At 39.8% G+C, this 20813-nt stretch overlaps 1 protein-coding gene across 1 annotated transcript in view; it reads left to right on the top strand.

Moving 5' to 3' along the window:
• DCHS2 (dachsous cadherin-related 2) overlaps nucleotides 1-20813 on the top strand; it is a gene marked incomplete at both ends in the record, with an annotated part of 287003 nt that overhangs the window by 159144 nt on the left and 107046 nt on the right. Inside the window, 4 exons of the mRNA XM_082653510.1 lie at nucleotides 10796-11032; nucleotides 12028-13044; nucleotides 15806-15993; nucleotides 17313-17412. Of these exons, the coding sequence (XP_082509636.1) occupies nucleotides 10796-11032; nucleotides 12028-13044; nucleotides 15806-15993; nucleotides 17313-17412 (1542 nt within the window). The remainder of the gene's footprint in view (nucleotides 1-10795; nucleotides 11033-12027; nucleotides 13045-15805; nucleotides 15994-17312; nucleotides 17413-20813) is intronic.

The following is a 20813-nucleotide window of genomic DNA, read 5'->3' as shown; positions in this document are numbered from 1 at the left end:
TTATGCCCATCGTAAATTAAGAGACTGAAAACCCTAAGAGACTTAGTGATTTGCTCAAGGAGTTAGTAGTACTCCTGACACTTTTACTTCTCGAATTTCCATTTCAAAGCTCTTTCCATGGGACTTCCCTGGTGGCACAACAGTTAAGAATCTGCCTGCCAATTCAGGGGACACAGGTTCTAGCCCTGGTCAGGGAAGATCCCACATGCCGAGGAGCAGCTAAGCCCATTTGCCACAACTACTGAGCCCACGTGCCACAACTACTGAGCCCATGTGCCACAACTACTAAAGCCCATGTGCCTAGAGCCCGTGCTCCACAAGAGAAACCACCACGATCAGAAGCCCTCACACCGCAACAAAGAGTGGCCCCATCTTGCTGCAACTAGAGAAAGCCCATGCGCAGCAACAAACACCCAACACAGCCAAAACTAAATAATAAATAAATTTATATATAAAAAAAAACTCTTCCCATGATTATGGTTTTTAAAAACAAAACTAAAGACAAAGCTAAGATAAATGTAAGTTCCATTGATTCAACTAAATAAGATAGAAATGATCTCTCATTGTGACTTCCTATATAAGCCTATTTGAGATAATAATTATTCTGTTGATTTATTTACTCTTTTCAGTTGAATAAATAGAATTCAGTGGAATCTTCCAAAATAGGTACATTTTTCTTAAGAACTGTTTTAGTTGTCAGTATGAGATAGACAAATTCAAAATATTCATCCTACTCCTTTCAGCCAATGCAGCTTAGTTACCCAGATTTGTGTGGAAAATAAAGAGTACAATATCATCTATTTGGTGAATAAGCTTCTATATTCTCACAAAAGGAATATAGGAAGGACACCATAAATATCAATAATCAATAAGAAATTGATATTGATATCCCATAGTTTTTGGTCTGTCTCTGTTTTTGAGAAAATTACAGACTACATGTTTGGTGAAGGTCATGATTTTGTGCTTATTTTTGTTCTTTTTTAAAAAGAATTTTTTGGGTTGTGTTGGGTCTTTGTTGCTGTGCTCAGGCTTTCTTTAGTTCCAGCAAGCATGGGCTACTCTTCATTGTGGTGCGTGGGCTTCTCATTGTGGTGGCTTCTCTTGTTGAGGAACACGGGCTCTAGGCATGCGGGCTTCAGTAGTTGTAGCACGCATGCTCAGTAGTTGTGACTCGAGGGCTCTAGAGCGCAGGTTCAGTAGGTAGTTGTGGTGCATGGGCTTAGTTGCTCCACAGCATGTGCGATCTTCCCAGACCAAGGATCGAACCCGTGTCCCCTGCATTGGCACGTGGATTCTTAACCACTGCACCACCAGGGAAGTCCCTTATTTTTGTTCTTAACTATCCCATAGCTTTCACTTTTAGTAATGACCTATAGGTTATTTTCTAACTACGAAGTACTACTTCGGTGAAGAGTATCCCATCTTTTCTAGGAAGCTTGATTCTAAAAGTATTGCTTAATTAGTAGAAGAACATGCTTTTATTTGTATATCAGATTTAAGAGAAGACCTTTGTCTTTAAGTTCTTTTATTAGTCTATCAATTAAAAAAATTCATCCCAGCAATTTCCTCTATTTAAATAAGTGACAAGATAAATAGCATAGACAAATACTATTGCACATTATAATTAGTATGTATAACTCTAAGCACTACAGTGACTAAAACTTAAAATAAGTAGTGCTCTGTAAGTGAATCAACATCTATTTTTTAAAGTTAAAATTGATCCCCTGAACTGGTGGTTAATGATAATTTGCAAGTGTCATGAAAAAAATGAGAGCCAAATAATCACTGTACTTTAAAGTCTCAAAATATAATATCATAAGTCTTAAGCTGGCTAATATACAGGTAAAGAGAGCTATTGATTTTACTTACTGTTTTATTATTTATTTTATATATATATAATATGTAATATATATATATTTTTACAGTTACATTTTCTGGTCCATCAGCTTTTAGTAGACAGCTTAGTCTGTTTAAGAATGTTGAATTCAAGTAAGTGAGTTTTCTAGCTCCCCTTTATACTTGAATGTTTTTAGAAGTGAATGTTTTGAAATATTCCGCATATAGAAGGGCACACTTAATCTTAATACTCTCCTTTTCTAAGTGGTGACTGTTCATTCAAAGAAACTTACTAGCTCCTTACTGGTCTCTAGTAGAAACTGTTTCACTGCACAAAGTTGGCTTTGTAAGCCAAAAAAGTAGTCCTTGGCTCAGAAGAAGCCTAGTAAAATTCATACATATAGGCATGAGATGGAACTTGTTCAACTATAGAAAGACAGATTTGGTTATCTCACCTCCCTGCCTAAAATCTTTCGATGACTTTCCATGGCTCTTTGGCCGGAGACCAAATCCTTGTTATGGTCTCCCAGGCCCTTCATGACCTGCCCTCCTTTCCCCTGTGGCCTGAGCTCCAGTAATTCTCTTTAATCTTTGTGCTCATTCCTTTTTTTTCCGGTACGCGGGCCTCTCACTGCTGCAGCCTCTCCCGTTGCGGAGCACAGGCTCCGGACGCGCAGGCTCAGAGGCCATGGCTCACGGGCGCAGCCGCTGCGCTGCATGTGGGATCTTCCCGGACCGGGGCACGAGCCCGTGTCCCCTGCATCGGCAGGCGGACTCTCAACCACTGCGCCACCAGGGCAGCCCTGTGCTCATTCTTTACACCAACTATTTCTTCCCCTTCTCTTCCTCCTCCTCTTTCTTCCTCCTTCTCCTCCTTTCCCTGAGCCCACCATGCTTCCCTTCATAGGCACGTCATGCATTTTCCCTTCTGCACAGAACATTTGATGGCTCTCTATCCTCTTCTCTTCCCACACTCACATATTCACCTAGATAATGTCCTAACTCATCCTTCAGAGCTCAGGTTATAGGTCACTTTTTCATGGAGGTGTTTTCTGACGATTCCCTCCCCAAGCACATTAAATCAGGTCCCAGTTTATATTCTAGCACAGCTTCTCTTTATATTATAATTACATATTTTTTGATTATATGATTAATGTCTGTACCCTGCAGACACGGTCTATTTTGCTCCCTACCGCCTTTCCAGTTACTAGCACATTTCCTGGAATGTAGATGGTACACAATAAATGGTCGTTGATAGAAAAAAGGAAAGAATGAGATGGAGCTGTTGTCACGAGAAAACTTGCAGTCCAGCTGAGTCGACAATAATAGCACATATAATATACAGAGAAGAGATCGGTGGGTGCCGGAGCTGGGGGTGGAGTGGGGCAGGTGACGTGGGTGAAGGGGGTTAAAAGGTACAAACTTCCAGTTATAAGATAATAAAGCCTGGGGATTTATGTACAGCATGGTGACTGTAGTTAACAATATTATATTGTATATTTGAAAGTTGCTAACAGAGTAGATCATAAAAGTTCTCATCACAAGGAAAAAATTTATAAATATGTGTGGTGATGTATGTTAACTAAATTTATTCTCATAATCAGTTCACAATACATACATATATCAAATTATGTTGTACATCTAAAACTAATACAATAGTATATAGTCAATTATATCTCAATAATAAATAAATTAAAAAATCATATTATGAAATTACAATAATTTTTAAAGTTTAATACTGGAAAAGAAATAGATACTCAGTCCAGACCAGAGTACAGAAAACTATGGAAACATATGTGGAAATATAGGAAAAAAAAATATGGAAGAAGGCCAGACTCAATAATTACATTCCGAAGGTCAAGTATTGAGAGTATGGCCACACACTGTAGTATAGTTATTTGACCAAAAGAAGCCCAGCTGTCTGGCTCCTAAGAATCTTCAACAGATGGCATTCCATACTTAAATTATTTTATCTTCAGGCTTACATTAAGCAAGCTCTTTCTTTTGATGTATCAAACTGAATGCCAATTACCAGGTTATAGTGAAAAACCGTAACTGTCACAGGAACTGAATTCTTAAGGCTTCGTGTCCAGCTTGCCTTCTCCGCTCAGGCACACTATGGAGAAAGCCAAATCAGTCTGGGAAAGTTTACAGAGAAACGTTGATTTTTAAAGAAGGGAATGAGATAATGTTAATGTTTAGTGGTACCAGATTAAAATAGCCGGATGGATCTTCTCCGTAATAAAGATGCTCTTGCCAGTAGAACAGAACTGTGAAGGCCTGCTGACTCACAGTGCTCTGCATTACTCTGCCGTTCACTGGGAGGGAAGTACCTGAAGGCTGTTCCCACTTCTCTTTTACAGCCTGGGCCTGAATTTGTGTGCTTAACATTTACCTCTCTTTTACCTACTTTTTCTGGACTCATCATCAACCCTCTGGGTTAGAACATTTAAAAGATGATACATTTCAGATACAATCAAGTGTGTAAGCCATAGACTCCCACTGTCTCATGTCTCATTAAGGTGACTTTGCATTTGTCTTCCCTGAAACAGAAATTCCAAGAGTAAACTCCACGTATTGATGACATGAGGACCACAGGGAGAGCAGACCTTCAGAAGAGAACTTGGGAGAATCTAGAGTAGTCGGGGAACTTGAGCTGAACCTCACAGGAGGGCTCAGATTTGGATATGCAAGTGGGGGAAGAACGATAGTGATTCAGGAGAAGTGAAGAATATAAACGAAGATGTGGAGAGGGAGATTAGTAAGCATTTGTAACAAGAAATGAAAATGGAAGTTAGGGCTGAGTTACTAAGATATATACCAGAGGGATCCTGTGCAGGATTATTTACAAAGGAGGGAACTGAAAAGCAGTTTGATTTTTCTACTGAACTTTACCCACCTTGTCAGAAGTATAAAGGTTTCTAAATTGGAGATAAAAGGGTTGATAATTTGGAGAGAGCTGCTGTGGATTTGTGGGTTACCCCCAGGTGGGGTGCCTGCACTTCACCAGTCAGGGAACTGAGTATTAACCCCTGCGGTTCGGGGCTAACAGACTCAAGTTTGTCTCTCACCTGAAAAATCTAGAGCAGGAATGATGGACGGTGGAAGAAAGAAGGGGTTTCTAGGGTGAAGATAAGCCGTTCCTGGAGTTTGTGGGGCCCGTGGTCCTCTGGGGTGGAGACAGCTGGTGTGGAGCTGTTTTAGGTCCTGCCCACTAAGGCCAGAGGGAGAGGTCTGAGCGCTGTTAGCTTTTCAGGAGGCAAGGAAGCAGTAAGTGAACAGTCTGACGAGGGATATGGTTATGTCTGTTAAGGTAGCCTCAGATTAGAAGATGGAAGTTTTCTCCAAAAAAGCCACAAAAACACTAGTGATAGAAGGTGGTTTCTAAACAACTGCCCAGGCAGAAGAGCACTGACGCTACATCACTGCGATGGTGCCTGTCCAGTGAGAATGTTCCCAATCTTCTCCCATCCCCTCCTTTCCCCCCAGGTGCACCGAGATGGTTCAGAAACTCATATTAGCAATATGAGGAAGAGAGAGAGAAGCAGCCAGCGACTTCTGACTTACAGCATGTGCTCCACCTGACCTTTATTATTTTTTTTTTGCCTTAAATTATACCTATTTATTTATTTATTTTTAATTTTATTGGAGTAGAATTGCTTTACAGTCATGTGTTAGTTTCAGGTGTACAGCATAGTGATTCAGTCATACATACATATATTCATTCTTTTTCAGATTCTTTTCCCCACCTGAACTTTAACTCAAGTTTACACTTTGATTCTTCTAAAGACATTTATATTCTAGTTATTAAATTGAGACTGTTTTGTGACTTAAGGTCACAGAAAGAACTTTAATTGGTTGCTAGTGATTGTGGAGGTGGTAAGAGCTTCCTGAATTTTCACGTAGGGGCAGGAGAACAGGTGGCCATACAAAATAAATCAAAATAGGTAAAAAGAAATTTCACATCATCCTATACTGTGAATATAGGCTACAAACTAGTGTGAAGTTTGGCTTATGTTTAAGAATTCTCAAAGGAGATTTTTACCCCTCTGTTCTGCACTAGGTTTCAAGTCATAAAATTTCACTGGGGAGGCAGGGGTTTATTTCTAGCTCCCTCTTACACTGAAAGTTTTGTGGATCTAATTTTATTGGTGGAAGTCCTGCAAGACTCTCCCTCTCCAACCTGCTCCCATCCCCAAGGGCCCTGGTCTTGTCTTCTGTCCCCAGAGTTCCACAAAATCATTAAAAGAAAAGTTCAAGGACACCAGGGTTTGGTAAATACACTGAAGGCCAAAGCCAAATTCAGTATGCTGCATATGCTCTGGGTTCCTGACATCACTTAATTTTTTAACTTCTTTACTGTCAATTTTTAAAATGTATTTAAGAGGTTATGTTTTTATTTTTTTGCAGCACTTGCTTTCAAGGGGAGGGTTGGTCATTGTATTTAGTATCAGAAAACAGTTGTTCCCTTTAGTAATTCTTTCAGTGATAGTTTGTAAGAAGTAAATTATCTAACTGTCTTGGTCTTATTTTATGCTTGTGATAGTTAATTTTATGTGTCAACTTGGCTAGGCTATGGTACCTAATTTTTGGTCAAACACCAGTCTAGATATTGCTGTAAAGGTGTTTTTTAGATATGATTAACATGTAACTCAGTAGTATTTGGGCAAAGCAAATAATCTTCCATAATGTGAGTGGGTCTTCTCTGATCAGTTGAAGGTCTTAAGAGAAAAGACTGATGTCCTCCCAGGAAGAAGTAATTCTACCTCTAGACTGCTTTCCAACTCAAGACTGTGACATTGACTCCTGTAGAAATTTCTAGCCTTCCAGCTAGCCCTACAAATTCCAGACTGACCGACCCCCACATGAGCCAATTCCTCAAAATAAATCTCTCCCTCTCTTCTCTCTTTCCCTGTCTCTCCCTCTCTCTTTCCTTATCTCTCTCCCCCTCTTTCCCTGTCTATCTTCTCTCCCTCCATCTCTATCTCTGTCTCTATCTATCTATTTCAACTATTCGTTTTTGCTTCTCTGGAGAACCCTGACTGATCCAACATTCCTCCTGTAAAATAGTTTACCTGGGGCTTCCCTGGTGGCTCAATGGTTAAGAGCCACCAGTGCAGGTGACACAGTTTCGAGCCCTAGTCCGGGAAGATCCCACATGTCACGGAGCAACTAAGCCCGTGCGCCACAACTACAGAGCTCGCGCAGCTAGAGCCTGTGCTCTGCAACAAAAGAAGACACCACAATGAGAAGCTCACACACCGCAATGAAGAGTAACCCCCGTTCACTGCAACTAGAGAAAGCCCGTGTCCAGCAACAAAGACCCAGTGCGGCCAAAAATAAATAAATACATTAAAAAAAAATAGCTTACCTGAGTAGAAAATTCTAGGTAGGCAGTTTTCTTCTGTAACTTTCACGATATTACTTCATTAACTTCTGACCTCTGTTGTTGCCACTGAGAAGTCTGTTGTCAAAGAATTGTTCCTTTATATGTTCTCAGTTTTTCTTCTCTTGTTGCTGCTATAAGATTTTATCTTTGTCTCTCTTTATTCAGAAATGTCACTGATGTATCTAATTATCAACTTCTCATTTTCCTGTATATGAGAATCATTCCCCTCAGAAGTACCACCATCAGCCACACTGGTCTTGCAGTCCCCCTTGGGTGGTAAGCACCACCCTCACTGTGCCTTCTCAAAGGTGATCTGAGGGTAGGTTTCTAGGTTTTGAACATGAACAATTTACTGTTAGATAAATATTGCCAAAAGTGCCTTTTGGACAGTGTACATCCATACCACACCCTTTATTAACCCTGCATAATATCACTTAAAAGTTTTAGCAAACATTAGAGGTGAAAACAAGAGGTAATTATTTTTATTTTGCATTTGTTATTTTTAATGAGTTTGAGCATTATCATATTTATTCATACTTTATTCTTTCTTATCTGAGTTATCTGCCCTTATCCACTGCTACTCTAACTTTTGGCTTACCTGTATTTTTTCATCTTAGTTACAGAACTCTTCAGTTATTATGTATACTAAATTGTTGTTTATATATTTTCAAAATGTTGTTTTTTGATTTTATTTATAAACCATGGAGTAAACTAATGAATAAGTGAATGAATGATAAGAAAGACAAAACCCATTAAAGTACAATGTAGTAAATGTATGATAGGCACATGTACTCAGGCCACTGTGGGATCCTGGAAGAGTGGTCTCTGAAAGAGAGTGGAAGGTAAGAGAAGGTCATCTGCGCCAGGTGCAAGTTGAGCTGTGCTTTAAAACATGAGTAGAAATCATTGTCAGAGAAGATGAAGTTATTCCAGGAAGGGGATGCAGCAATCCAAAGGGAAGAGCAAGATCTATTCTGGAAATTAGAAGGAGTTGACTGTGCCAAGAGCAAAATGTCCTGTACAGAGAGAATGGTGAGATGGGGCCACAGAGATGCAAAAGCGCTAATTGTGTGGCTTGGTTATTATGATAAAGCATTTGAACTTCCCTTGAAAACTGGGGGAAGCACTGATAGGCCGAGGTTTGGATTTTAGGCAGACTATCCTAATACAAGTATGAAGAATGGTTTAGAAGGAGTCAGTCTGAAGGCAGGAAGACCAGCTTATGGTCTAGTTGAGGCACACATTAATCTTTTCATTGTCATAATCATCAAGAGTGGAAAATAAAACTCTTAAAAAAGTCTCAATAATTAAAATTGAGTTAACTCTAGAAGACTCTGTGCCCAGGGAGTGGGGGGTTATTGGGGTAGAGAGACTTTTCATTTTCTTCTGTAGACAGACACTTTTGCATTATTTGAGTTTTATTTTTTAATCAAGTCAAGACTTTAATAAGAAGAATTCTGAAGCTAATCAATAATGGAAGGGAAAGACCTGACTTAGAAATTAGTGTGATGAGTATTGAGTGCTTTGGTGGACCAGCAAATCAGTGTGAACCCCGATTTTAACACGGCTGCTAAAAGTGGGTGTGATAATACTTGGTTACATTAGTATTTTTTTTTTTTTTTTTTTTTTGTTTTGCGGTACACGGGCCTCTCACTGTTGTGGCCTCTCCGGTTGCGGAGCACAGGCTCAACGGCCATGGCTCACGGGCCCAGCCGCTCCGCGGCATGTGGGATCTTCCCGGACCGGGACACGAACCCGTGTCCCCTGCATCGGCAGGCGGACTCTCAACCACTGCGCCACCAGGGAAGCCCCACATTAGTATTTTATAAGTATTCCAATAAAGAATGTTTATACTCTTCTTTGTTATAGTCAGATTGTTATCTGGAACCATGTGTTCCTGGATCAACTTGGAGAATGTTCAGGAGAAAGGAACTGCAAGAGAAATGGCATAAAATCATGTCAGATAAGAAAATGGGGATGCTGTGCCTGGAGCAGGTCTGATGAGATATTTGGCTTTGGTTATTGATGATGTGTTTGCCAAGGAGAAATAAGACAGATTCACTAAATTTCTAATGGAAATAGGAACAAGGAATTGGAGTTATAAGAGGGAAGATTTGATTTAAAAAAAGAAAGAAATCAAATGGGTGTCACCTTTTTTATGCCTAGAAAACTGATAATTCTGATGTTTTTGCAAGCTTCTCATAAACTGGCAAAACTGCAGTAGTCCTTCATTTAACTAATACTTACAGCCAATTGTGTTGTGATAGATTCCATACAGTTCAGCCACATTTATTTGTTTGTAAATTCATTTAAAAGTTTGTCTGTTTTTCTTTTTTGTTAACTACAACTAACATTTTCATTTCTAAGCTGGTTATCTATTTTCATGTTTTCACACTAACACACCAATGGGTGGTGTTAGCCATATTAAATGATTGGTTTTCTCAGCATTACTGGATCTCTCCCCAACTTATCCATTAAGACCTTCTCCTCTCACAAACACTCTGTGTATAAGCCTAACTTATCCCCATGGTTTTAACATTTTTGAAGTTTTCCTACCCACAGCCACTGATATTATACCCTCTCATCAATAACAAAAAAAATGGAGTTCCTTGAAAAAAAGTGCTGCACTCCATGGTCTTGTTCAGGACAAATGGCAAATACCCCAGAAGATAAAACTTTAATTTCATCTGTAGATTTAGGGTCCTGGTGCCTGGGTAGATTGTGATCACCCAACAACCCTGCATTAGCTTAGACTACATTGGATTACGGGGTATACTCTGCTAGTCCATCATCCTGGGCTGCTGATATGGTAGGAAGGCCTAACAAAGGCAACAGTTTTTGTTTTTCTGGTGAATTGATATTCTTCCAAGATGTCTAACATTTAAGCTCTGGAAATCTTGCTTACTTGACAGAATTTGGACCATCATTTTGCAAATATTCTCAAGTTCTTTGATTGGGAAGTAGATGTATCAAGGTTCTCCAGAGAAAGGGAACCAACAGGAGATACATAAATATAAAGACATATAAAGATAAATATAAAGAGATTTATTGTAAGGAATTAGTCCTGTGATTATGGAGATTAACAGGCCCCAAGCTCTGCAGGTGAGTTGGTAAACTCAGGATCCAGAGAACCAATGGCGTAGCTCGAGGTTGAAGGCTGGCAGTCTCAAGACTCAGGAGGAGCCAGGATGTTTCAGTTCAATTCCAAAGGAAGGGAAAAAACCAATGTCCCAAGTCTAACAGAGTCCGGCAGGAGGACTCTCTCTTACTTGGAGGAGGACCAGCCCTTTTGTTCTAGTCAGGTCTTCAACTGATTGGATGAGGCCCACCCACAGCAGAGAGGCCAATATGCTTGACTCAGTCTATCCATTTGGGTTAATCTCACCCAAAAACACCCTCACAGAAACATGCAGCATAATGTTTCACTGAATATTTGGGCACGCCATGGTCCAGTCAAGTGGACACATAAAATTAACCATCACAGTAGCATGAACAGATCAGGTGTTACTATGGCTCATCAGTATTTATTGCATGTTATCTGGTTTTTAATTCTCTCCTTCCCCTACCCAGGGATTATTTACCTAACATCAACTCTTAGTCATTTGGAATCCACCACACTTTTGCTGATGGTCTGTGCTCGAGATGGTGGTGGGCTCACATCTGTCACTAATGCTGAAGTCACCATACACATTCTTCAGACAACTCTGGCACCCACTGAATTTGAAAGGCCTAAGTATACTTTCTCAGTTTATGAAGATGTGCCTGAAGACAGTCCTGTGGGGACAGTGAAAGCAAAAGAGTCCTTGAGTAAGTACCTCTTATGCTGCATTGAAATCCATTACTGGAACATTTTCTATATTTTCTTAGGTTGTACAGTCTTGAATAAATCTTTCCTTTTCTCCATGCAAGAATTGAGACCATACAATCTATGGCTTGCTCTTTGTTCTTTCAACATTATTTTTATCGTACTTTGTTTTTCTAATCACAAAAGTAACAGGTACTTTTAACCCATTCTTCAAAGCGCGTGTGCACACACACACACACACACACACACTTCCAAAAATTTTTTAATGAAAATACATCCAACTATCTTTGTTGTTCTACAATGACCATTTTTCCCCACTTTGTATATTGTGGACAGTTTTCCAAGTAACTGGACATCATTCCATCTCATTAAAATTAAAAGTTGCATTGTATTTATTTAAACATTTCCCTTTTGCTATCAATTTGAATGATTTACAATCATTTTTACTAGTCCAAATAATACTCAAGCAAATATCCTTATATGACTTGTACAAATTTCTCTGCAAGAAAAATTCTTAGAAGTGAATTACTTGTCCAAAGATCTTGTCATGCTCCGTAACCCTAATCCATCTTCTCTCCTTTCCTTAAATTTTATGGAGGGCATTTGCTTTTTATTGGTAGATATCATAGAGAAACACCAGTGTAAACTTGACTTTGCTTCCTCAAATATATAAAACAGACCGTAAAACAGGCATCCACATTATTTTCTGAATACCTTTCCCTTTTACTTAATACAGGAAGAGGTAAGGAAGATGGTGAAACCCGCGGCTTGTGCCTTGTCCATTGGACATTACTTTTGTCCACTAATACATCTGAAACCATGTGTCCACTTATCAACAGGCTTTGGAGAGCCGAGGAAGATGTGAGACATTGCATCATATTCTCTGTGGATATGATATACATTAATGCTTTCAGTTCTGTTTCCAGTAGGTACATTCTTTTGGCATAAAGTGATTGCTTTCTCTTTTCATTTTGTTCTTTTTTTTTTTCCTTTTCAGATTCCTCAGAGCCAATTCTTTATAGGATCTCCTCTGGTGATCTGGACGGAAAGTTCTTTATTCACCCATGGCTGGGCACCATTCGAACCCAGAAGCCTCTGGATCACGAAACACAGCCTGTGGTTGTGCTCACCATCCAGGCACAGCTCGGCAGCTCCCCCACCTGCAGCAGCACAGAGGTCAACATAACTGTCATCGATGTCAATGACAACCGCCCAGTGTTTCACAAAGCCTCCGATGGGGTTACGATATCCCAGAGCACAATGACTGGCACAGCCTTGTACCACGCCCGTGCAACAGACAAAGACAGCGGGCCCAACGGGGTCATCCGCTATGCCATTGCCAGTCAGAGCCCGAGCATCTTTTCTGTTGACTCGGGGCTTGGTGTGGTGTACCTCAACGAGAGCCTGGCAGGCGCTGGGCCCCAGGAGTGCACTCTGACACTCATGGCCCAGGATCTCGGCGTTCCTCCTCAGGCATCCCTGTTAGTGCTGACGGTCATTATTGAAAAACAAGAGCAAAACCCGTCTTTAACTTTTGAGCATTTGGTCTATCAAGCGGAAGTTAGTGAGTCCCTCTCACTGATGACCCCGGTCCTGAAAATCCAGGCCTGCCAGCTTGGCCCACAGCACACACCCCCGCAGCTCCTGTACTCGCTGGAGTCCGGCCCAGACTCGGCTGCGTTTGGCATCCATCCTTACACGGGTTGGATTTATTTGCGGCGACAGCTCGACTATGAATCCACACAAACATATAATTTTAGAGTGTTTGCCTGGATCCCGGAGGACAGAATGTCACAAAATGTGAGCACTTCAGTAATTGTTCATGTCCTGGATGAGAATGACAATTCCCCCACCTTCTTGCATGATGTCTTGTTTCTGAAAGTCAAGGAGAGTCCTGTTCCCCAAGGGGTAATAGGCAAAATTACAGCAATTGACAGAGACTCAGGGAAGAATGGACAGCTGTCATATTTCCTTTTGTCTGATGGAAAATTCTTCAAGATGAATCCTAATACAGGTAGCATTTTGTAGCTTGCACTTATTCCTTTAAAATTGGAATTGACAAAACTCAAATCTTTTAGCAAACATATAGTTAAAATTACAGTTTTTAGTAAATATCTTACTTGATTATATTATTGTGATTTTTAAAGTGAAGTCAAAATTGAACAGAATTTTCCCTTAAATGATTCATATTTCTCTTGCCTCACACCCACATACTGTCCGTATATGGTTCTTATTTTGAATTAGAGGTACACTCAGAAATGGACTAGATAAATTCTTGTGTAAAGTCTAATTCCACCCCCCTGCCCAACCACTCTTTTTCATTTGTAGATGTCTTTAAAATTTTTCAAATAATATTTTATAAAGTATAAATGTCATCAGTGAAAAACTAGAGAATAATCCACTTTTTCAGATTTTAAGTTAAGATTTCAAAGTCACTCTTTTGATATATTTCTCCATTCTCATTTTGATGAGGGAAACATAGAAAGGGCAAATATTTACACTGAGGTTTTTTTCATGTCTTAATTAGTTAGGTTAAATATACAAATGTTATTATATTGTATACATTTACAAAGTCTTTAATTCCTGCAAATACCTACAAATGAACTATGTTTATACTGCAACCACATAGTTGGAGAAACTGAAACTCGAGTAGCTCAAGTAACATGCCCAAGGTCACGGAGCTAGAAAGAAGTGAGAAGGTCACCACTTTGTACAATTCCAGGAGGCACTATTCATATTGTGGCCTTTGTACGTGGTGCCCCTTGCTCTACAGTGGGACAGAATTTGAATTCAATTCTGATTACCTTCAAAGTACCTATCGTGTGGATTAGGAAAAGGTGCCCCTTCCTCCAGCAGATGGAGCTTTACACCAGGGCACAAGGCCTGCCGAGATTGCAAGCTGGATCTCGGCTCCCATTCAGTCCTGAGCTGGGCCCCGCAGCAAGGCACAAACTGCACCGGCTGCACAGGATGGTCCGGCTTGCTCTTTACTTCCACGTGTTAGATAGTTCTCTAGGTTTTCTACTGCACTCGGTAATTTATTTTTTTCGAAAGAAGTTGAAATATACATTCGGTTCCCCCATGATCTTCTCTTTCCCACAGTTAGTCCAGATTCAGACCAGGTGTCCATTCCTAGAATTGCTGTACGGCTAGAAGCAAGAAGCTTCACCTTGGGACTCAGTTTCCTTACCTTGAAAAAAGGAGATAATTGCTGCCACGCTCCGTGTCCCGCTCTGGGGGTGTGTGTGTGGGGGGGTGGTGGTGAAGAGTTAAAGTGTTATGAAGGGGCTTGGAAGGCTACATACTCGTAAGCTGTTCCTGTTCACTGGGGCTGGGGACAGCGGGGCAGCGCAGGGGCTGACCACATCCTCCAGTGCGTGGCATGCATGCGCAGCACGCAGGCACGCCCTCCACATCCGGGGCTCTGAGCAGCCTCAGGTAGTGACCCGAAACCTCACTCCCACGGAACCCTATGTGGAACCCCCACGCCCAGCCCCGGCTGAGCCTCCTAGTCTTTTCGAACAGCTGCTACATGTCAGTCAGAGTTGGTGCAGCAAATAAAAATCTGTTTGCCGTTCAGGATTTAGGGTTTTCCTAGAAGAATTGCATTTTGGAACTTTAAAGATGCAGCTGTGGTCTTTGTCATTTTTGTTAGAATCACACTTATAGTAAACACTTTATAAATATAGTTGATATAGTAATTGGATATGGTAAACACTGCATTATACCTTCACCAATTCAGCAACTTATCCAAATATGAATTTTTTGTTGTTGTTCCTGATTTCACTTTTTGTTTTGTTCTACACACTGTCAATTGTTCTACATATTTCATTTGGAGGAAGAGGGCAAACAGATCTTGGTAATGGCAATGTTAGGTAGTAGTTGCTTCTCGATTACTTTATCACAAATAGATATTTTCATAAATAGTGAGGATATTAACGCCTGTTGAAACTCTGCAGCGGGAGATGGGCTACCAGAGATGGCCCTTGGCGGTAGGTAGAGGCAGTTACAATTTTATGCCTGAGTCTGTGGATGAAACACGAGCCTAGTCGCCTAGAAAACAGTTTTGAGCAAGAATATGTAAAATATAGCTTGTAAAGCATGAAGAGTTATTTGGGAAGTCACTGTCCTCACTATACATATATTTTGTGAGATAAAAATAAATAACTCTATACATAAAAGACAAACCATCACCTAGGAATGTATTTGATTTTCATGAAGGTACCTTGCCATTATCTTAAGTAATGATAACAACTCCCACGTTCGTAATAATTTACAGCTTACAGAGTCCTTTTAAATTTATAATTGCGTTAATGTTTGATAGCCCTAGGAGGTAGGGTCAGAGAGGTCCTTCTGTGCCTGAGGTGAAGAAACGGGCGCCCAAACCAGACCTTGTGATGTCAGAGCTGAGGTGCTTTCTGTATATTCAGTATGAAGGGAGACGTGCTGTAACTTTAAATCTTCTAAATTATTATTAAATTACCACAGAGTATTTTATCATTTGTTGTTATGAATTCATTCTTTAGTTCGAATGGTTGATGGTAGATAATTTGAAATACAAAGAATGACAAATTGAAGATGGCAGAAGAAACTTCAGAAAATTCTTTCAACAGCAGAGCTAGATTACTAAAGCATGTGGTCTTGGAAGTTGTGCTTTTAGAGCTTTATATCTGATTTTCCTTTCTGGGAATTGGTCTGAGATTTAATTGGTGGTTCATAAAGCCACAATTCTAGTACAAGCGTCAGCCTCTTTCATCCTGCTCTGTGCTCCTCAGGCGAACTTATCAACTGGGTGGCCTTGGATCATGAGCAACGGGTGCACCATCAGGTGACTGTCTTAGTGACCGACCACGGCTCCCATCCTCGAAACGCCACCGCGCTGGTGTATGTCTCAGTTACTGACATCAACGATAACAGGCCGTATTTCCCACAGTGCCTCCCTGGGAAGGAATTACACATCAAGGTATGTGGAGCCAAGTAGCCGTGCAACGTTTGTAGTATTCTTAGTTACTTGTTTTGAGCACCATCTTGTGGTAAAAAGCATGAATTTATCCAGTCAGTCTTGTGTGGAAATGCATACATTTCTAGAGTTAGAATTGTCCACATGTCAAAAAAAAAAAAAAAAAACACAATTAAAACAAGAAAAGAAAATGCTTATATGTGCTAATTGGGATCACACATTCAGTGGTTTTATGATAATGTAGTTCTGTCTGTTGTATGCAAACGTCATGGTACTTCATTATCAGTATTGCTCAGACATGGCTTGTTTTTTTTCAGTAATTTGCATGCTTTCTTTGTCTACAGCTCCTTGTGGGCAATTGAAACACATCTCTAAGATGGTTACTTGAAGATAGGAGAACAATCTGTAGCTCTAAAGTGGAGGGACGTGCAGCCAGAGATTGTAGCATTTGATCTTTGCAGGCACATGCGGAAACTTCTCATTATATTTACATGATCTTATCTTTTTCATTTCCATGTTTTTGTATGTTTTATAATGTACATAATAAGTTAGCATATTAGTTCATGTACATAATTAATAAATGTATCTTGGAGGAACTCATACTTTTTTTTTAATGAAAGGGTTATATGAATAAAACGTTGGGAAGCTATTGCTCTGCAACAATTGGGCGTTCAAATTGAGATCAGATATGCATATTGAAAACCTCGAAATAGGTATTGAGGAAGTTAATAACTTTAACTTTATCTTCCAAAATCATATTTAAAGAAAATTCTACCAATGCAGAACATTATGATACTATCCTTATGATTTTTATTAATATATCATTTTATGTATCATGGCTTAATTAGGCAGTAAGACCCTAAACTTGGAGCTCAATTCCACATGTACATTTCAGAATTTCAGGAAAGTTTCTGTTAATTAATAAGGTATGTTTCCTGAAATAATGGCTTATGTTTATGTTTAGCATATTTTGGATCTTTTAAAAGAAAGGGATGAATAAGAAAATGCCAGAATTCTTAAAAAGCATCAAAAATCTAAGATTTTTTTAGTCAATTTTATTTCCTTTTTTTCTCAAAATTAGATTAAATGCTGCAGATAATTTGTTCAAATTGAGCAAAACATTTAAATTTGTAATGTGGATTTTTTTCATGGTTTTACACCCATATAACTTTTATATGGTAGACATTTGCATTTTGTGTGGATTTAAAAGTAGTTTTAAAAAATAATGCTTAGTAGTAATGTGTTCTGTAACTTAAAGATTCATTGATATTTCTTTTTTAAATTTCACTGACTAATTTGTAAGTCATTTGTCTTAATGACAGGTTCTGGAAGGTCAACCAGTAAATATGTTGGTTACAACTGTGTTTGCAAAGGATCTTGATGAAGGAAACAATGCAGAAGTTATATATTCAGTATCTTCAGGTAAAAGTTACTATATATAAAGGATTAAGAGTTTTTAGAATTTCCTCTTTTGTCTACCAACCATCTGCCTCCTTCTGGGAAAATAGTTAACACCGAAAATAGCACCATATTGCAAACAAAATACATTTGTTATTTTCTAGAATCACCTTTAAAAAAAAATAAAGTTTAATGGGGGCTTCGGTCGGATCCCAGGGAGAGGACTGGGGTTGGCTGCGTGAACACAGCCTGAAGGGGGATAGTGCGCCACAGCTAGCCGGAGAGGAAGTCCGGGAAAAAGTCTGGAGCTGCTGAAGAGGCAAGAGACTTTCTTACCTCTGTGTTTCCTGGTGCGTGACGAGAGGGGATTAAGAGCGCCGCTTAAAGGAGCTCCAGAGACGGGCGCGAGCCGCGGCTATCAGCGCGGCACCCAGAGATGGACACGAGACGCTAAGGCTGCTGCTGCCGCCACCAAGAAGCGTGTGCGAGCACAGGTCACTATCCACACCTCCCCTGCTGGGAGCCTGTGCAGCCCGCCAATGCAGGGTGCCATGATCCAGGGAAAACTTCCCTAAGAGAACACACGGTGTGCCTCAAGCTGGTGAAACGTCACGCTGGCCTCTGCTGCCGCAGGCTCACCCCGCATCCGCACCCCTCCCTCACCCCCGTCCTGAGTGAGCCAGAGCCCCCAAATCAGCGGCTACTTTAACCCTGTCCTGTCTGAGCGAAGAACAGACGCCCTCAGGCGACCTACACGCAGAGGAGGGTCCAAATCCACAGCTGAACCCCGGGAGCTGTGCGAACAAAGAAGAGAAAGGGAAATCTCTCCCAGCAGCCTCAGAAGCAGCAGATTAAATCTCCACAATCAACTTGATGTACCCTGCATCTGTGGAATACCTGAGTAGACAAGGAATCATCCCAAGTTCAGGATGTGGACTTTGGGAGCAACTATATATATATATATATATATTTTTTTCTTTCCTTTTTCTCTTTTTGTGAGTATGCATGTGTATGCTTCTGAGTGTGATTTTGTCTGTATAGCTTTGTTTTTACCATTTGTCCTAGGGTTCTGTCTACCTTTTTTTTTAATTAAAAAAGTTTTTTTTCTTCATAATTTTTTTTATTTTAATAACGTTATTTCATTTTATTTTACTTTAATTTATATTCTTTTATTTTATCTTCTTCTTTCTTTCTTTTTGTTCTCCGTGTTATTCTGAGCCCTGTGGAGGACAGGCTCTTGGTGCTCCAGCCAGGTGTCAGGGCTGTGCCACTGAAGTGGGAGAGCCAATTCAGAAGACTGGTTCACAAGAGACCTCCCAGCTCCAAGTAATATCAAACAGCAAAAATCTCCCATAAATCTCCATCTCAATGTCAAGACCCAGCTCCAATCAATGACCAGCAAGCTAGAGTACAGGACACCCTATGCCAAACAACTAGCAAGACAGGAACACAACCCCATCCATTACCACAGAGGCTGCCTAAAATCATAATAGGCCACAGACACCCCAAAACACACCACGAGACGTGGATCTGCCCACCAGAAAGACAAGATCCATGCTCACCCACCAGAACACGGGCACTAGTCCCCTCCACCAGGAAGCCTACATAACCCACTGAACCAACCCTAGCCACTGGGGAAAGACACCAAAAACAACTGAAACTATGAACCTGCAGCCTGCGAAAAGAAGACCCCAAAAACAGTAAGTTAAGCAAAATGAGAAGACAGAGAAACACACAGCAGATGAAGGAACAAGGCATAAATCCACCAGACTTAACAAATGAAGAGGAAATAGGCAGTCTACCTGAAAAATAATTCAGAATATTGATAGTAAAGATGATCCAAAATCTTGGAAATAGAATGGAGAAAATACAAGAAACATTAACAAGGACCTAGAAGAACTAAAGAGCAAACAAAGAGTGATGAACAACACAATAAATGAAATTAAAACTTCTCTAGAAGGGATCAATAGCAGAATAACTGAGGCAGAAGAACGAATAAGTGACCTGGAAGATAAAATAGTGGAAATAAGTAGTGCAGAGAAGAATAAAGATAAAAGAATGAAAAGAATTGAGGACAGTCTCAGAGACCTCTGGGACAACATTAAACACACCAACATTCAAATTATACGGGTCCCAAAAGAAGAAGAGAAAAAGAAAGGGACTGAGAAAATATTTGAAGAGACTGTAGTTGAAAACTTCTCTAATATGGGAAAGGAAATCGTTAATCAAGTCCAGGAAGCACAGAGAGTCCCATACAGGATAAATCCAAGGAGAAACACACCAAGACACATATTAATCAAACTGTCAAAAATTAAATACAAAGAACAAATATTAAAACCAGCAAGGGAAAAACAACATATAACACATAAGGTGATCCCCATACAGTTAGCAGCTGATCTTTCAGCATAAACTCTGCAGGCCAGAAGGGAGTGGCAAGACAAATTTAAAGTGATGAAGTAGAAAAACCTACAACCAAGATTACTCTACCCAGCAAGGATCTCATTCAGATTTGATGGAGAAATTAAAAGCTTTAGAGACAAGCAAAAGCTAAAAGAGTTCAGCACCACCAAACCAGCTTTACAACAAATGCTAAAGGCACTTCTCTAGGCAGGAAACACAAGAGAAGGAAAAAACCTACAATAACAAACCCAAAACAATTAAGAAAATGGTCATAGGAACATACATATCAATAATTACCTTAAATGTAAATGGATTAAATGCTCCAGCCAAAAGAGATAGACTGGCTGAAAGGATACAAAAACAAGACCCATATATATGCTGTCTACAAGAGACCCACTTCAGTCCTAGGGATACATACAGACTGAAAGTGAGGGAATGGAAAAAGATATTCCATCCAAATGGAAATCGAAAGAAAACTGGAGTAGCAATTCTCATATCACACAAAATAGACATTAAAACAAAGACTATTACAAGAGAAAAAGAAGGACACTACATAATGATCAAGGGATCAATCCAAGAAGAAGATATAACAATTGTAAATTTTTATGCACCTAAAACAGGAGCACCTCAATACATAAGGCAAATACTAACAGCCATAAAAGTGGAAATCCACAGTAACGCAATCATAGTAGGGGACTTTAACACCCCACTTTCACCAATGAACAGATCATCCAAAATGAAAATAAATAAGGACACACAAGCTTTAAATGATACATTAAACAAGATGGACTTAATTGATATTTGTAGGACATTCCATCCAAAAACAACAGAATACACTTTCTTCTCAAGTGCTTATGGAACATTCTCCAAGATAGATCATATCTTGGGTCACAAATCAAGCCTTGGTAAATTTAAGAAAGTTGAAATTGTATCAAATATCTTTACTGACCACAGTGCTATGAGACTAGATATCAATTACAGGAAAAAACTGTAAGAAAGACAAACACATTTGAGGCTAAACAACA

The sequence above is a fragment of the Grampus griseus genome (assembly GCF_964374135.1).
Source record: "Grampus griseus genome assembly, chromosome: 4".
NCBI lineage: Eukaryota > Metazoa > Chordata > Mammalia > Artiodactyla > Delphinidae > Grampus > Grampus griseus.
The sequence above is the reverse complement of the archived record's forward strand: the minus strand, read 5'-3'. Positions and strand labels throughout refer to the sequence as shown.